Below are 17444 nucleotides of genomic sequence, written 5' to 3' on the forward strand. Positions count from 1 at the left end.
GGAAGGGGAAGGGGGGGGAAGGGGAGGATGGAGGGGGGAGGGGAGGGCGGAGGGGGGAGGGGAAGGGTGGGGAAAGGGAGGGGGAGGGGGGAGAGGGGGGAGGGGAGAGGGGGAAGGGGAGGGTGGAGGGGGAAGGGGGGGAAGGGGAAGATGGAGGGGGGAGGGCGGAGGGGGGAGGGAGAGAGGGGATGGGAAGGGGGGGGAGGATGGAGGGGGGAGGGGAGGATGGAGGGGGGAGGGGAGGGGAGGTAACATTACATTACACACACACAAACTGTGTTTTATGTTCAATGCTCTGGCGGCGGGGATGGAACATCACGTGATCGCTCTGAGCGAATCAGCGCGCTGCTCTGCCACCGGGTCAGATTCCGTGTATAATATTCCTCGCTGAAAAAAAACGATTTGAAACATGCTACTATCTATGCTAAATCATGCTAAATCATGCTAAATGCTAATCATGCTAAAATCTATGCTACTTGCTGTGAGTTTATGGCGGCAAGGAACATCACGTGATCGCTCTGAGCGAATCAGCGCGCTGCTCTGCCACCGGCTCAGATTCCGTGTATAATATTCCTCGCTGAAAAAAAATATGGATCTAAAGATGAAAGACAAAAAAAAACCTATGTGGTGTGAATGGCAATGTTCCTCGCTGAAATGTGAAAAAACGCAATCGCTTTTCGCTCTGAATTACGTGCGAACGCGTAACTGTGAGTTTATTGTGGCAAGGAACATCACGTGATTGCTCTGAGCGAATCAGCGCACTGCTCTGCCACTGGCTCAGATTCCGTGTATAATATTCCTCGGTGAAAAAAAATCTACGTGAAACATGCTACTATCTATGCTAAATCATGCTAAATCATGCTAAAATCTATGCTACTTGCTGTGAGTTTATGGCGGCAAGGAACATCACGTGATCGCTCTGAGCGAATCAGCGCGCTGCTCTGCCACCAGCTCAGATTCCGTGTATGATATTCCTCGCTGAAAAAAAATATGGATCTAAAGATGAAAGAAAAAAAAACCTATGTGGTGTGAATGGCAATGTTCCTCGCTGAAATGTGAAAAAACGCAATCGCTTTTCGCTCTGAATTACGTGCGAACGCATAACTGTGAGTTTATTGCGGCAAGGAACATCACGTGATCGCTCTGAGCGAATCAGCGCCCTGCTCTGCCACCGGCTCAGATTCCATGTATAATATTCCTCGCTGAAAAAAAATCTATGTGAAACATGCTACTATCTATGCTAAATCATGCTAAATCATGCTAAAATCTATGCTACTTGCTGTGAGCTTATGGCGGCAAGGAACATCACGTGATCGCTCTGAGCGAATCAGCGCACTGCTCTGCCACCGGCTCAGATTCCCTGTATGATATTCCTCGCTGAAAAAATATATGGATCTAAAGATGAAAGAAAAAAAACCTATGTGGTGTGAATGGCAATGTTCCTCGCTGAAATGTGAAAAAACGCAATCGCTTTTCGCTCTGAATTACGTGCGAACGCATAACTGTGAGTGTATGGCGGCAAGGAACATCACGTGATCGCTCTGAGCGAATCGGCACGCTGCTCTGCCACCGGCTCAGATTCCGTGTATAATATTCCTCGCTGAAATGCGCTGAGGTAAAAACATGGTAAAAAAATATTATGAAATAAATTTTTCTAGGTCGGCCATGTTCTTCCCAGGCTCAATGGCCATGTCTATGCCAAATATCAAGCACGTGAGTCTCTCCGTTTAGGAGTCTATCGGTAACATTACACACACACACACACACACACACACACACACACACACACACACACACAAACTGTGTTTTATATATATATATATAGATAGGGGAATGCTTTGCCTCACGAATAACATGTTTGCAATGATTTCCGGCAGATATGAAAGGTGAATGTGAGTCGGAGGAAGAAGAGTTTTTCCATGTCCGATATGTTGTATCCCATGGACGAAAGGCTGCAGAGCAGGAATTATTGAAACAAGAGTTGGTAGGAGAGATAGTCTTGAAAGAGAAGGGGATAAAAGCCTCCATTCCTGCAACAATAACCTCAGCTATACGTTCAGCAGAGATAGAGGCAGCGCCCGAGGAGAGGCAGCAGTCTTTACAGGGAAAATCAGAAAATACGTTTCGTAAATCAGTCCAGTCGGTGCTATTGAAATGCCAATACTGGCGTTTAGTCAGTGCAGTCAGATAAATCGTATATTTTCATTATAGTTTCGTGTTTATCTGGAAGGAAATGGAAAGTTCCAGAAAATGCTCGGTGGAAAATTCCATTTTCCGACATTGTAAGATGGTCACAGACTCTCTGACCATGTCAGTCGAATTCTCCATCTTGTTTCTGTACAGAGATGAACGTGTGCCTTGTGCTGGAGCACGGTTGTGAGCATCGCTGTGTTAGTACCGGTGATTCATACGTGTGTACCTGTGAATCTGGTTACACTCTGGCTACTGATGGAAGGAGTTGTCTCCCCACCGGTGAGTATTCTTCTGGTGTAGTTCATCATTATTCAAAAAGTCCAGAAGCAAGTCCAAACAGACATTCACAAACAACAATTTGCCTTCCAGTCACTATTTCCGGTTTGCTGAATCTCATCTGAGCTTTGTGTGACCTTTTTTTAAAATCACAGACCTGTGTTTGCTTGGAGGACATGGTTGTGAACACCTTTGCCTCAGCATTCCGGGATCCTTTCGCTGCATCTGCCATGAAAATTACATCCTTAACGATGATGGAAAAACTTGTCAACTCGCAGGTTTGGTGACATTTCATTTTTCTCCATTGCCATAACTTTTTATTTTCAACTTCCTTATTTATTTTGCTGGCAAAACGGCATCATCTGGCTGCAAATTTGCAGAGAATGAGAATCTTTTCAGGTTTTGATACTTGGTAGCAGCGGAGGGACGGAATGAGAAGCTTTTTATTATTTTGGAAGGTCTTGGACTTATGCACCATTCATTGTGCTCACTAGCAAGTTGCCCGCGTGTCCGGATGGGATTCTAAACAGGGTAGGGATGGAGATGCCAAAAATGAAAATGGCGTCTTCTGTCACCGAGCTGGGAGCAACAATTCACATTTATTGCCAATCTGATGCAATTTAAACGCTCTAATGACCATGAGGTGCTCCGTTTGAAACTGTTTGTTCGATATATATTGCTTTTTGATATCTCTAGCGTCCATAATAAAAAATGTATTGGTATGTAAGGAATGTAATGTCGAGTTATCACCACATGAGTGCATTTGGTTATTAGTAGAAGAAAGGTCATTGATAATATGGAAGTGTTGGAGACAGGATGGAACCCTGAAGGACACCGCTGTTGATAGGGAAGGAGGAAGATGTTGAGCCATGGACAATTACAGAGATAGAGCGGTCGGAGAGAAAGCTCGATATGAGAGCAGAGTGAGGGAGAAAAGCCGAAAGAGGGAAGCTTGGATATCAGACCCCGATGCCAAACTCTGTCAAAGGCTTTTGAGATATCAAGGCCGACAACAAAGGATTCCCCAAAATCTCTCAAAGAAGAGGCCCAGACATTCGTAATGTAAGAAAGGATATCACCGGTAGATCTTGCCTTGCGGAAGCCACATTGTCAACTCACAAATCCACATTGTCAACAAAAGCCACACATCCTTAATGATGATGGAACAACTTGTCAACTCGCAGGTTTGGTGACATTTCACTTTTCTACTTTGCCCTTTGCGATTACCTTTTGTGTTTTTGACTTCCGTCTTTACTTGCCAAGAAGTTATCATCCTTGTTCTAGCTGGAAATTTGCAGAGCATTAGGATCTTTACATGTTTTGATACTTGTGGGTTTGGGGAGAGGGGATAATAAACGATCGTTATATTATAAGAACTTATCATTCATTGTTGAACAAATGTTTTTTCGTTCATATTGAAGTACTTTGTACCTTTGTGCACAGATGCATGTTCCCTGAATGTTCATGACTGTGAACACGTGTGCATATCGGCGGGGAACACTTTTCGCTGTGAGTGCGATGTGGGTTTCTCGCTCAACCCCGATGGCAAAACCTGCCGTCCTGAAGGTTCGTGCACACACTGTGTTTCTAAATCGCCATGTGCAAACTCCGAACTGAGAAACACCCGAGCAAAAAGAAACACCTATGGGTCAATATGCCTAAAATTATTTTATTTTTATTATTTTCAATTATATATATATATATATATTTTAATTATTATAATTCTCAATTTTCAATTTCAATTTTCAATTTTATTTTTAAATTCAATTACCAATTTTCAATTATATTATGATTTCAATTATATTATATTATATTCAATGGTCAATTTTATTATAATTAAAAATTATTTTATGCATTCATATTAAATTATTAATTCAATTATTATATTATTAATTATTATTTATATTTATATTTATTATTATATTATATTATATATATTTATATTATTTATATTATTATTATTATTATTATATTAAAAATTATTAATTCAATTATATTATATTATATATATTATTCAATTATATATGTGTGTATGATTCAATTATATTATATTATATTCAATGGTCAATTTTATTATAATTAAAAATTATTTTATGCTTACCTAAAATGGAGGGACTGAACATAAAAAAGTGTGATAGTTCTACAACGGTAAAACATACATACATCGAAATACCAAGAAATAAAATCTGACCTTCTCTACTCTTGCCTCATATTCATATTTTTATTTCAAATCCAATTTTTTTGAGTATATAGAAATAATAACAAATTTGACTTCACTGTTCCAATACTTATGGAGGGCACTGTATAGTCTACCTATCATATATGTTCTACCGAGTTCCGTTCCAGTGATGCTTTCTAATTACCTCCGCCACCAAAGATGGATGTAGGTGATGTTTTCACCCCTGTATGTTTATCTGTCTGTTTGTTTGTTTGTGAACAAAATATCTCAAAAAATTGTGGACGGATTCGGACGAAATTTGGCAGGGATGTAGCGTTATGTCACAAGGACGAAATGATTCGATTTTGGTGAAGATCCTGATTCGGATCCGGCTACTAGAATTTATAAAGTGATTCTTCACCATTGGGAGATAGGGCCAAAAAGTATACATGGCAGGATATCTCAAAAAGTTGTGGACGGATTTGGACGAAACTTGGTGGACATATTGTGTGTGTGACAAGGACTATTCGATTCGATTTAGGTGAAGATCTGGATATGGATTCGGATATGAGAATTATTTAATTTTTTAAGAGATTCTTCACCATTGGGAGATCTGGGCAAAAACGATACATATCTCAAAATGCAAATATCTCAAAGGATATCCTCAAAAGCAGGATATCTCAAAAGGTTGTGGACGGATTTGGACGAAACTTGGTGGACATGTTGTGTTTGTGACAAGGACAAATATATTCGATTTAGGTGAAGATCTGGATATGGATTCGGATATGAGAATTATTTAATTTTTTAAGTGATTCTTCACCATTGGGAGATAGGGCCAAAAACTAACTATACATGGCAGGATATCTCAAAAAGTTATGGACGGATTTGGACGAAACTTGGTGGACATGTTGTGTTTGTGACAAGGACAAACATATTCGATTTAGGTGAAGATATGGATGTGGATTCGGATATGAGAATTATTTACTTTTTTAAGAGATTCTTCACCATTGGGAGATGTGGCCAAAAACGATACATATCTCAAAATGCAAATATCTCAAAGGATATCCTCAAAAGCAGGATATCTCAAAAAGTTGTGGACGGATTTGGACGAAACTTGGTGGACATGTTGTGTTTGTGACAAGGACAAATATATTCGATTTAGGTGAAGATCTGGATATGGATTCGGATATGAGAATTATTTAATTTTTTAAGAGATTCCTCACCATTGGGAGATGTGGCCAAAAACGATACATATCTCAAAATGCAAATATCTCAAAGGATATCCTCAAAAGCAGGATATCTCAAAAAGTTGTGGACGGATTTGGACGAAACTTGGTGGACATGTTGTGTTTGTGACAAGGACAAACATATTCGATTTAGGTGAAGATATGGATGTGGATTCGGATATGAGAATTATTTAATTTCTTAAGAGATTCTTCAACATTGGGAGATGGGGCCAAAAACGATACATAGGATATCTCAAAAAGTTATGGATGGATTTGGACGAAACTTGGTGGACAGGTTAGGTGTGTGACAAGGACGAATAATTTAGATTTTGGTGAAGATCTGAATATGGATTCCGATATGAGAATTATTTATTTTTTGACGAAATTTTGATTCTTCACCATTGAGTGATATGGCCAACCAGGTGGAGGTATGCTCTCCACTGAGTGCCGTTCTAGTTTAGGGATGTTTTATACAGGTGTTAATTGTTAATTCTGATATTGTCATAATCTCAAATTCCAAGTGCACAACTTTAGAAGAACAACAAATCTACATTTTCCACTAAAATAGAGTTACTCGTGGCCTGTCAGGACAGCCTAGGTTTGCACACTCACCTCTGAGGAGTCCAGCCTGAGTTGATTCCCGGCCCAGCTATAAACGGTTATCCCAGTGTTTCTTAGTCAAGGTGATTCATCATTGTGTGTGCCGTTCATCAGATGGACGTTAAACTGGACGTCCCGTCTGCTGACAATTAGTTGGTGGACATTCAAGATCACATGGTTTCCTTTGCGAGGAATAGGCGAGCCACCCTGCACAAATTCCAAATTCCTGCTCTAATCTTCAGGGGGCACCTGTGCCACCACTAGCAAATCATGGTACCCACAGTTATCTGCTGCATAAGAAATAAGAAGAAGAGTAGCATTCAACTCTTTTCCACTAAGTAGAAGCACCAGCAGCTGCTAAAACTCTAAAGTACATGGTGAACTCAATTGGAAATGTCAGTTAAAGAGTAATAGTTTTGTTTGGCGAATAGCCAATGTGGCCAAGGTTCATAAAATTACTGAATAATAAGGACACATAATGGCATTTGAAACTGGAACGGCACTCGGTAGAGAGCATACCTCCGCCATGCTGAACGGTTTCTGCTTTGTATCTCACCGATAGGCCTCATCTGGTTCCGCATCTGACCAAAATCTAAGCATTTCGTCCTTGTCACACATACAACCTGTCCACCACATTTCATATGATTCAGTCCATAATCTTTTGCGATATCCTGCTCACAGATAACAAAACGGGGGTGAATAAAAAACCTCCATCCACCTTTGGTGGTGGGGGTAATATAATGTGGTGATGGTGTGGCGTTGTTGCCGCGTTTACAATTCGACACGGACTCGACCTCGCTGCGGTGCGTTTTGTCTGCCTGAAGCATCGCTTGGGTTTTGAGAGGAGGTACAAGTTTTCATGATGGAAATCAAGTTGGAAGTCACAGCCTGACGTAATTATCATCTTCATTCAGGAAGATTTGTTAATTGACATCCACACCTCTTCTCACCTTGCCTGACAGGTTGCCAAACACCTCTAGTCGATATTGTCTTCGTGCTTGACAGCTCCAAGAGCGTGACGACAGAGGGCTTTGCCGCCATGAAACGCTTTGTCATTAACATGGTCGGCTCTCTGGATGTTGGGCCTGGTCGCTCTCGTGTAGGCCTGATTCAGTACACGAGGCGTGTGCACCCCCAGTTCCAGCTGGGCCAGTACGCGACGGCATCGGAGGTGAGCAGGGCGGTGCAAGACCTCCAGTACTACAGCGGAGGCACCGCTACCGGCCTCGCCTTGCGTCACTTGACTCTCAAAAGCTTTGGTGAGACGGCAGCTGAGAAACCGAAGGATCGAGACGCGAGTCGTGTGGCCGTGGTGATCACTGATGGACGGGCGCAGGACAACGTTGAAATCTGGGCAGAACGTGCAAGACTTGCAGGTACATATTGTTTACAAACCTATACAGGGTTGTTTGATTTATCTTGCTACTTGTTATAAAAAGTTGAGAAATGTATAGTTGTCTCAGTACTTTTGTCTGTGATGTTAGATTAGCTTCTTTTTTCTTCTTGCCATTTATACGCAGCAGGCCTTCATTCACCAGGGCTTCCTGTTGAGGTGCAAATTTGATCCTTTGGCTTCTAAGAAGAATCTGAGGACCATTCATTCCATTGGGGTGATTTATTTTCTGAACCAAAATCCCCTCGCTTGTTTATTTGGCTCCAGTGACCTCAAGATCGGTTGTCAGCTCGCCTCTGTCCGATGGCGGATCAGAAAAGGCAGAAATAAAAGATGTGAGGGCTGAAAGCCGGTGTTGCACTTGAATCTTCAGCCTGATGCTCCAAGTCGATCTCGTGTGGTGGCGTCTCCTACTGGATATAGCTAGTTCAGATCCGAACTTTTAATTGTGAGAAACCTCCCTGCCATAAGTTTGTACTTTCGACTTTGAGACCTTGTTGTAATCCTGCTTTTGTTTGTCTGAGTCCTTATGCGGACACTGCGTAGGACCAGCCCCTGTTGGCACTCTCACTGAGGCTCGGACTCGTGTGCTTGATCTTCATGAGAGGGACTTTGAATGAATATGACAACCGTAACCTTATTCTCTCCCCCATCCACCAGCGAGGTGTATCTCTCATCCGACAGGTCTGTTTCTGTGAATGGACATGTTCAATGTCTTGTTTTCTGCTAATAATGACTAGCCAGGTGAAAGGAACATCTCTGAAATGAGTCCTTGACTATGGGCAATTTGTGTGTGTGTGTTTTTTTTTTTTCGTATACAAGATCGAGGCTTATGTAATAGCTAACATTAATCACAAAAAGACAAACTGACACATAAAACATAAGATAAAGGGAGCGGGACACAAGATGGGGAGAGAGAGGGAAGCACACAAGTGCAACAGTAGACAACAGGGACATCGGGAGATCTGTGGGAGGGAGAGTGCTTGGGGGGAGGAGGCACGGAAAGGGAAGGGGGAGGGAGAGGTATAAAACACGTGGACACTGCTAGGACTTCCAGGAAAGGAGTCGGAATTTCAAAAAAGTGGATCTGGGGTGACATTAACAGGGGGAGAAAAGATCAAGGTTTTGGATGGGGGAGGATAAGAGATGGTGGTGAACAGCTGTTTTAAAGACCTGGAGGGAGGAGTGGGATTGAGGAGAGTGAGGGAGTTTGTTCCAGAGGCGGGAGAAAAGAGGAATGAAGGAGTGTAGGTGAGGAGAGAGTCTTGATTTTGGCAGTTTCACCATAAGAGGGTTGCTGGCAGATATTGTGCGACCTGTAGGAATATTTGAGGGACAGAGCACAGAGAGAGCAGGGGGAGCAAGGCCGGAGAGGAGTCGGTAGAAGACGGAAAGACCACCAACCTGCCTGCGGTGAGTGAGTGAAAGGCCCTCGGAGTTAGCTTCATCACAGGAGATTCCAATGATTTTGTTGTCTTTACGAACAAAGTTTATCCATGGTCGAGGGCTCATAGAAGAGCTGGGGCACAGAACATATCAGGACACAACATAGCAAAGGGAACAGCAGGATAAAGGGGATACGACAGCAGCAGGGTGGATGGAGAAGGTAGACGGGGACGGATAAACAAGGGATGCTGGCAACGATGAGGGTTAGGGGAGAACGCAAAGGGTGGAGAAGATGGACACACAAGCAAAATTTGGGAGGGGTTGGTGTGGTTTAATGGGCGTGGAAAATATCATGCCTTTGGACCTGAGATGGTGGTGAACAACAGTCTTGAAGACCGGGAGAGAAGAATGAGATCAAAGACTTATTCTATAGCGAATGAAGAACTAGTCTTGCTGGTGGACTAGTTATGATCTACGTCGGCACACAGGTAGAACCATGGAAGATATCAATAGGATGTTGATCGAGGTATACTAGGAGTAACTGCCCTGGGAAATGAGGAGAATGTGAGGTTTCGGGTGTTAACCCTTCATCGGAGCAAAAGAGCAGGGTTAACGCTCCGACAAAGGGTTAACACCCAAAATGCCATGTTCTCCTTCCTTCCCACAGCGGTTAGCATAATGAGTTACCTTACTAGGAACTTCAACGCAGCCATTAGGGCCATGAAGCCTCTGCAACTGTTGCCAACATATTGTTGTTTGTCCACGCTCTATCCTTTTTTGAATGCTGAACATCACACAAGCACATATCATTTTAAAAGTCTTTGGTATGATTCTACCGGGGTCAGGTTCAAACCGTCGACGTTCCAGACTTAGCGGACGATGTAACCAGTACGCCACCGAGTCTGGTTATACAAGCATACCTCCCTCCATCAACGTTCTGGTGGATCCCAATCACGATCGCATGAGGGCCTTGGTGAAGAACAGGGTCTGCTTGGTCAGCCTGCTCAAACTGGAAGAGGAGAACCCACCAGAAGGAGAGTTTGTGCCTTTTTAACATGTTATTGTCCCGACTGCCTCTCCACGTCTGTCCGCGCGGACAACAAGCAGGATTGTGTGTGGTAGTCGTCTCCTTTTATTTTGAAACCGATGTGGAAATGTCGTCTGGGGCCCCAACAGTGAAGGAGTCTCACAAGAGACGCATCTTTTCTACTCCATCAATCACGTGATTCCTAATAAATCCATGGCTACGTGCACGAGGATGAAGACAAACCTGGAAAATTCCGTGTGTCCATTTTTTTTGTATACTGAATCGAGGCTCGTGAAAGAGCTAACATTTACTTCACAAACAAATCAACCAGACAAACAAAATATATAACAAGAGGGAGCGGAAGACAAGATGGGGAGAGAAGGGGAAGCACACAAACACAACATTTGAGAGCAGGGAGATGTGTGGAAGGGAGAGGGCTTGGGGGGAGGAGGCGTGGGAAGGGGGTAGGGGGGGGGGAGGGAGAAGTATAAAACACAAGGACACCAAGGACTTCCAGGACAGAAGTTGTCATTTCAAAAAACTGGAATTGCGGTGAAATTAGCGGGGGTAGAAAAGATCAAGGTTTTGGATAGGGGAAGATAAGAGATGGTGGTGAACAGCTGTTTTAAAGACCTGGAGTGTGGAGTGGGATTGAAGAGAGTGAGGGAGTTTGTTCCAGAGGCGGGAGAAAAGAGGAATGAAGGAGTGAAGGTGAGCAGAGAGTCTTGATTTTGGCAGTTTGACCATAAGAGGGTTGCAGGCAGATCTTGTGCGACCTGTAGGAATATTTGCAGGACAGAGCCCAGAGAGAGCTGGGGGGGCAAGGCCAGAGAGGAGTCGGTAGAAGACGGAAAGACCACCAACCTGCCTGCGGTGAGTGAGTGAGAGGCCCTTGGAGTTAGCTTCATTGCGGGAGATTCCAATGATTCTGAATGCTTTGGTTTCAACAGCGTGAAGACGAGCTCGGTGTGAGGCAGGAGCACCAGCCCAGAGGGGAGAGCAGTATTCCATTGAGCTGCGGATGAAAGCCTTGTATGTGGTGAGGAGCTCAGGTGTGCCAAGGAAGGACTTCGCACGACGGAGGATGCCCAGTCGGCGACTGGCTTTGGAGGCCAGATTTGAAATGTGGTTTTCCCAGGAAAGATCATGGCAGATAGTGAGACCCAAAAGCTTGAGTGACAGAACTTCTTGGAGAGGATTATTCAGAAAGTGGATGGGAGGGTTGTCCAGTCAGTCTTTTCGGAGAGACATCGTAAGAGTGTGAGATTTGTCAGGATTGAAAGACATAAATCCTGCTCACTGAGATCATATCCTGCTCATATGCTGCTCACTGAGAGCTGATATCCTGCTCACTTTGTAATTTGTAAGAGCATTTGACGCAGCTTGACGCAGCTTGATTTGACGCAGCATTTGACTTTGACGCAGCATTTGACTTTGACGCAGCATTTGACTTTGACGCAGCATTTGACGCAGCAACATTTGTAAGAGCAATTTGATTGTGCAAACCGAAGGCCAGCCTCGTATGTTGTTGCTTTATTCCATGTGCCCAACGCAGGGATTCGGATTTTCGCAGTGGGTGTTGGCAAGGCCGTGGAGTCTGAGCTGAGGGCCATTGCCAACGACCCTGATGAGGAACACTTTTTCTATGGCACAGACTTCTCCACCATGCAGCAGATTGCAGACAAGCTTAAACACAGGATTTGTATCGGTATATACACTGCACATAATTGTCTGCATTCAGTTTCATCAAGTTGTTTAATCAATGTAATTAAATTCAGTTTAACCAATCACTGGGCTGAATTAATCATTAAATCGTGATCCAATATCTATTTGAAAGATGTTTCTCAGCATCCTTCAATCGCACGCATTTGCTTGATGCTTCAGCACTGCTGTGGCCATGTTAAGCAGAAGGGCATTTGTTGCTTTTTTTTCCTCTTTATCACAAGAATTGTACACCCAAAGTATCATGAAATTGGGCAAATATCTGTTTTGGACCAACGTTTTCTTTACCCACCAGAAGAAGAGAAGAAGAAGAGGAAAGAGAAGGTGCCTTGTGAATGCGATGCTACAGTCAAGTTTCAGAAACGAGTGTTGTCCCTTGTTCAAGCCATGGACACGAAGCATATCCTTGTACGCCACTGGTTATCAATATGATTTTGGTAGTTCAATTTATCTACAAAGTAGGTCAATTCTTGTTATTTTTGTGAGTTTTTTTTTGTTCATTTGTGTCATCATGGGAGACCTTGAAACAGCAATTACATGCATACTTTTTTGAAATACCGACTTTTTTCTTTCCTGGAAGTTCCAGCAGTGTCCACGTGTTTTAGACTTTCCCCACCCCCCTCCCCCACCTTCCCATGCCTCCTCCCCCAAGCCCTCTCCCTCCCAAATATCTTCCGTTGTTCCTGTTCTCTGCTGTTGTACTTGTGTGCTTCCCTCTCTCTCCCCATCCTGTCTCCCGCTCACTTTATTGTATGTTTTGTGTGTCCGTTTGTTGTTTTTTTGTGATTGATGTTAGCTCTTACAAGAGCCTCGATCTTGTATACAAATATATATATATATATGACAACTGGCTGTCTCTAGAGGTCAAAAGAGATACAAGGAACTTTGAGACAGGAAGACTGGAGGCCATTGGCCCATCATGCTTGTGCTCTATCAGCACTATGTTAATTCACTCAATCAGTTTACCAACTTGATTTCACTAGGGGTTGAGGTTAGCATGTGCGCAACACATATACACACACAATATCTACTTGGGTGGGTAGTGGATGAAGCTGCGTTGAATTTTTTGGGACTAGTCATACCCGCTTCTCCTGGGAGTGAAATATGATGTCAGTACGCGCTCTCTCTGACACTGATCAGTGGTTGAACCACTTGCACTATTCCACATGTAAAGGTGAAAATTGCAAGTAGTCTCTTCACCCTCACCCTCACGGGTATTTTGTGTCCATGATCTGACCCTGGGTTGGGTACCCTGGATACATGTGCAAAGTTTAGTGGAGATTGTCCCAAACATTTTCAAATCGATAATGATCAGACGTACAAATAATTGCCTTATTAGCCCCCGTTGGACTTGGTCCGAAACTGGGGCTTATGGATTTGGTCTCGTCCATCCGTCTGGTGTTGGGCTAGCTGAATCCCTGGTGTTGGGCTAGCGGCTAGGGTGCCGGCTTAGGATCCAAGGATCCTGGGTTCGAATCCCGGTCGATCGCTGAATTAACGCCAGGGGGGTTGACTCAGCCTGTCATCCTTCCGAGGTCGGCTAATTGAGTACCAGTTCACTGGTAATTCCCTGTTTGTCGTTAAAGGCGGCAAAAAGGGTTGGCGTCAGGAAGGGCATCCGGCCGTAAAACATTGCTTCAAATAGGGGACCGAAAAACAACAACAACCACGGTTCCCGAAAAAGGCCAACCCCCGCTTGCAGGGAAAAATGGCCTCTAAAGGTGTTTTTTTTTTTTTTTTCATCCGTCTGTGCGTCCGCAACCATATCTCGGAGAAGTATGGCCTGATTTTGTTCATACTTGGCACGCAGATAATACATGACGGTATACATATATGCGCATCATTTTGTTTCCAGATCAGATCCAATATGGCTGACTGGTGGCCATTTTCTACTAAAATGTGTCCCCAACCATTTATTGAACATGCATGGTCTGATTTTGTTCAAACGTGACACAAGCACAGCACATGATGGCATACACGTGCACTTCACTTTATTTTGCAATCTGATCAAAGATGGCGGACTGGTAAACTGGCGGCCATTTTAGTTGTAAAAAAACCGATATTGACCACGTCAGATAGCTTATCTACATGAGATTCCCGGTTTGTTGGACTGCACATGAGAAAGGTTATCGGAAACAAACTCATCTTCACAGCGTTATCAAATAATCTCGAGACAGAATGAAAGTTTGAATTGGGTCGAAGATCATTGATGAAGCATTGCAAAATAATTTGTGCACTGATTAACCTTGCCATTGTTTGTGTATCCCACCAATACTGGGGCTTCTTCCTCTACCCAAACAAAGAGCTAATGGTTCCCCCTACAGCCAACTCATAATGTGAGCCAATCGGTAGCACTTGAAATTGTACCTCATAATGAAAACAAACTTTTTATCTAACAATCTGGACATCACGGACACCAAGAATAAACACGAAGGGCCGAACTTACGAAAGGCGTTTAGCGAGCATCTTGCAAACACAAGCCTAACCTTTAAGCGCTGACAAAAACATCTTTGCACTTGCGCAGCGAACTTGCACCATCCCATATAAACTACAAATTATTACCTCCGCCACCACAGGGGGATGGAGGTTATGTTTCCACCCCTGTCTGTCTGTTTGTCCGTTTGTGAACAAAATATCTCAAAAAGTTGTAGACGGATTCGGAGGAAATTTGGCAGAGATGTAGCCCATGTCACAACGACGAAATGATTAGATTTTGGTGAAGATCCGGATTCGGATCCGGCTACTATAATTTTTTAAGTGATTCTTCACCATTGGGAGATAGGGCCAAAAACGATACATAGCAGGATATCTCAAAATGTTGTGGACGGATTTGGACGAAACTTGTTGGACCGGTTGGGTGTCTGACAAGGACAAATAGATTCGAATTTGGTGAAGATCTGAATGTGGATTCGGATATGATAATTATTTAATTTGTTTTTAATGATTCTTCACCATTGGGAGATCGGGCCAAAAACGATACATAGGATATCTCAAAAAGTTATGAACGGATTTGGACGAAACTTGGTGGAGAGGTTGGGTGTCTGACAAGGACAACTAAAGTCGATTTTGGTGAAGATCTGAATATGGATTCGGATATGAGAATTATTTAATTTTTTAAATGATTCTTCACCATTGGGAGATCGGGACAAAAACGATACATAGCAGGATATCTCAAAATGTTATGAACGGATTTGGACGAAACCTGGTGGACCGATTGGGTGTGTGACAAGGAAAAATAGATTCTATTTTGGTGAAGATCTGAATATGGGTTCGGATATGATAATTATTAATTTTTTAAATGATTCTTCACCATTGGGAGATCGGGCCAAAAACGATACATAGCAGGATATCTCAAAAAGTTATGAACGGATTTGGACGAAACTTGGTGGAGAGGTTGGGTGTCTGACAAGGACAAATAGATTCGAATTTGGTGAAGATCTGAATATGGATTCGGATATGAGAATTATTTAATTTTTAAAGTGATTCTTCACCATTGAGTGATAAGGCCAACCAGGCGGAGGTATGCTCTCTACTGAGTGCCGTTCTAATATAATCCATGCCATGCTTGCTTCAAGGCCTTGAACACACTCTTAACGTCTCCCTCCAGGAACCATAACACCTGCTAAAATACTAATTACACTTCTCCTTGACTCCTCTCACTCCAAGCTGTGTCCAAGCAACTTAACAAACTGGAGACGCAAAGTGTGAAGTGAAGATTGAAGAGTATCGTTACTTGAACATTGAGGAGTTTCTAATCCCTAAAACTCCACCAGCTACGTCACACATAACCGTTCCCATGTTTGTCTGCACTGTTATCGTCGTGGGACGTTTACCAACTGTACATCCCGAAGGACTTGGAAACCTTGTGGGGATGTTTTTAAATCTGAATCTTTCACGGAAATTAAAACAAAAAAAAACTTTTGAATAAAATTGGGCTTATGGTGCCATGCACAAATGTTTGAAATGATTGTTTATACGAACGTATTGTTATTTTTGAACGTACGTTAAAGGATCAATCATCATTGGAACTATGTTTTTAATATTGTTGAGAAAAGCAATGCAATTTCCCTTTTATTAACAACCTCTAGCATTAATGGTAGAACGATACTGTGGGGTGGCTGAGTTAACCAATGAGAGTGGCTGGTGGTTCTTTGGCTGTCCAATCGGTGAGCTCCTTGAATGCAGTATTTTTTTTCATAGGGAATTTACATATTATCTACACAAAGGGGGAATGAGAGACGGGGGTCAGGGTCCAGTTTGGCTAGATTGAGAAAAGACATAACACAGGAGAAAATGAAAGGTATACCAGAGGGTTTGAAGGAAAAGGGTAATAGGAGATCACTGCAATTGGTAGTGTGTTCAGGAGCTGTGTGAGTGAGATTATTTGATAAAATCGGATGTAATGCCCGCAGAGAACAGGCGGAGTTGAGATGAATAGCTGCTTGTCCCATCTGCATTTAGTTTAGGGAAGGTAGATCCCAAATTTGGCCAAATTCCTTGCTCGTGGTTGTTTGCATAGTTTGCATTACCTACCTGCACCGTGTGGGAGTGTTGGAATGTGAATATGGCACAGGTCGGCCGGGCCAAACGGCCTTTAGCTTCTCTTCAAAGTCCTTTTGATACCCCCATGAGGTTATGAGATAGGTGTGGGAGAAAGTTTTGCTGTTTTTTATCCATATTATTGTCTCGTGTGAGGATCACTAACGTGTTGTACCTCAGCGCCGGGATCTTTTGTCGCAGAAAATGGCCAAACGGTTTCTAATTACTGCGTTCAATTTTGACTTACTGCGGTCACCCAAATGGAATTGTGCATGGAAGAAGTTTCGGGAACTGAGTGGCGTGCTGACAAGGAGGGGAGTGTCGTTGAAGGTGAAGGTAAAGGTGTTCGCTGCATGTGTGAGAAGTGTTATGATTTATGGGAGCGAGACATGGGTAATGAACGTAGAGCAGCAACGAAGGCTGGGAAGGGTGGAAATGCGAATGGTTCGGTGGATGTGCGGAGTATCGTTGAGAGAGAGGAAGACAAATGATGAATTGCCAAAGATGATGGGAATAGAGCCTGTGATGGATGCTGTGAAGAGGAACAGGTTGAGATGGTTTGGTCATGTGTTGAGGAAGGATGAAAGTGACTGGTTGAGAAGAGTGATGTAAATGAATGTAGAAGGAAGTAGAGGACGGGGAAGACCGAGAAAGACTTGGCTAAAGATGGTGGAAGAAGAAATGCGGGCAAGGGGGTTAACAAGGAGAGATGCAGAAAATAGGGCAAGATGGAGAAGATTGTCTTGGGGACCGCAAGGCTAACCCCCGCTCTAGCAGGGAAAATGGCCTTAAAATGCCTGTTGTTGTTGGTCACCCAAATGAGCCAAAATTTATGGTACATGCACAGGAAGCAGATGGATGGACCAGGTCTCTTACCTGTGTAAAGGGTTTATTAATAATGAATATGGGGGGAAAGGTGGACAG

The 17444-nt window shown here is 43.2% G+C and overlaps 1 protein-coding gene across 1 annotated transcript in view; it reads left to right on the top strand.

The window, feature by feature from the left end:
• Window positions 1-15936, top strand: part of LOC137438400 (matrilin-1) — a 52792-nt gene extending 36856 nt beyond the window's left edge. Inside the window, exons 11-17 of the mRNA XM_068133519.2 lie at window positions 2344-2472; window positions 2625-2747; window positions 3913-4035; window positions 7416-7829; window positions 11815-11967; window positions 12277-12380; window positions 15641-15936. Coding sequence (XP_067989620.2) covers window positions 2344-2472; window positions 2625-2747; window positions 3913-4035; window positions 7416-7829; window positions 11815-11967; window positions 12277-12380; window positions 15641-15694 — 1100 coding nt within the window. The 3' untranslated portion in view covers window positions 15695-15936. The remainder of the gene's footprint in view (window positions 1-2343; window positions 2473-2624; window positions 2748-3912; window positions 4036-7415; window positions 7830-11814; window positions 11968-12276; window positions 12381-15640) is intronic.
• Window positions 15937-17444: the final 1508 nt, after the last annotated feature.

This window comes from Myxine glutinosa, chromosome 13 (genome assembly GCF_964187855.1).
Source record: "Myxine glutinosa chromosome 13, kmMyxGlut1.1, whole genome shotgun sequence".
Classification (NCBI taxonomy): Eukaryota; Metazoa; Chordata; class Myxini; order Myxiniformes; family Myxinidae; genus Myxine; species Myxine glutinosa.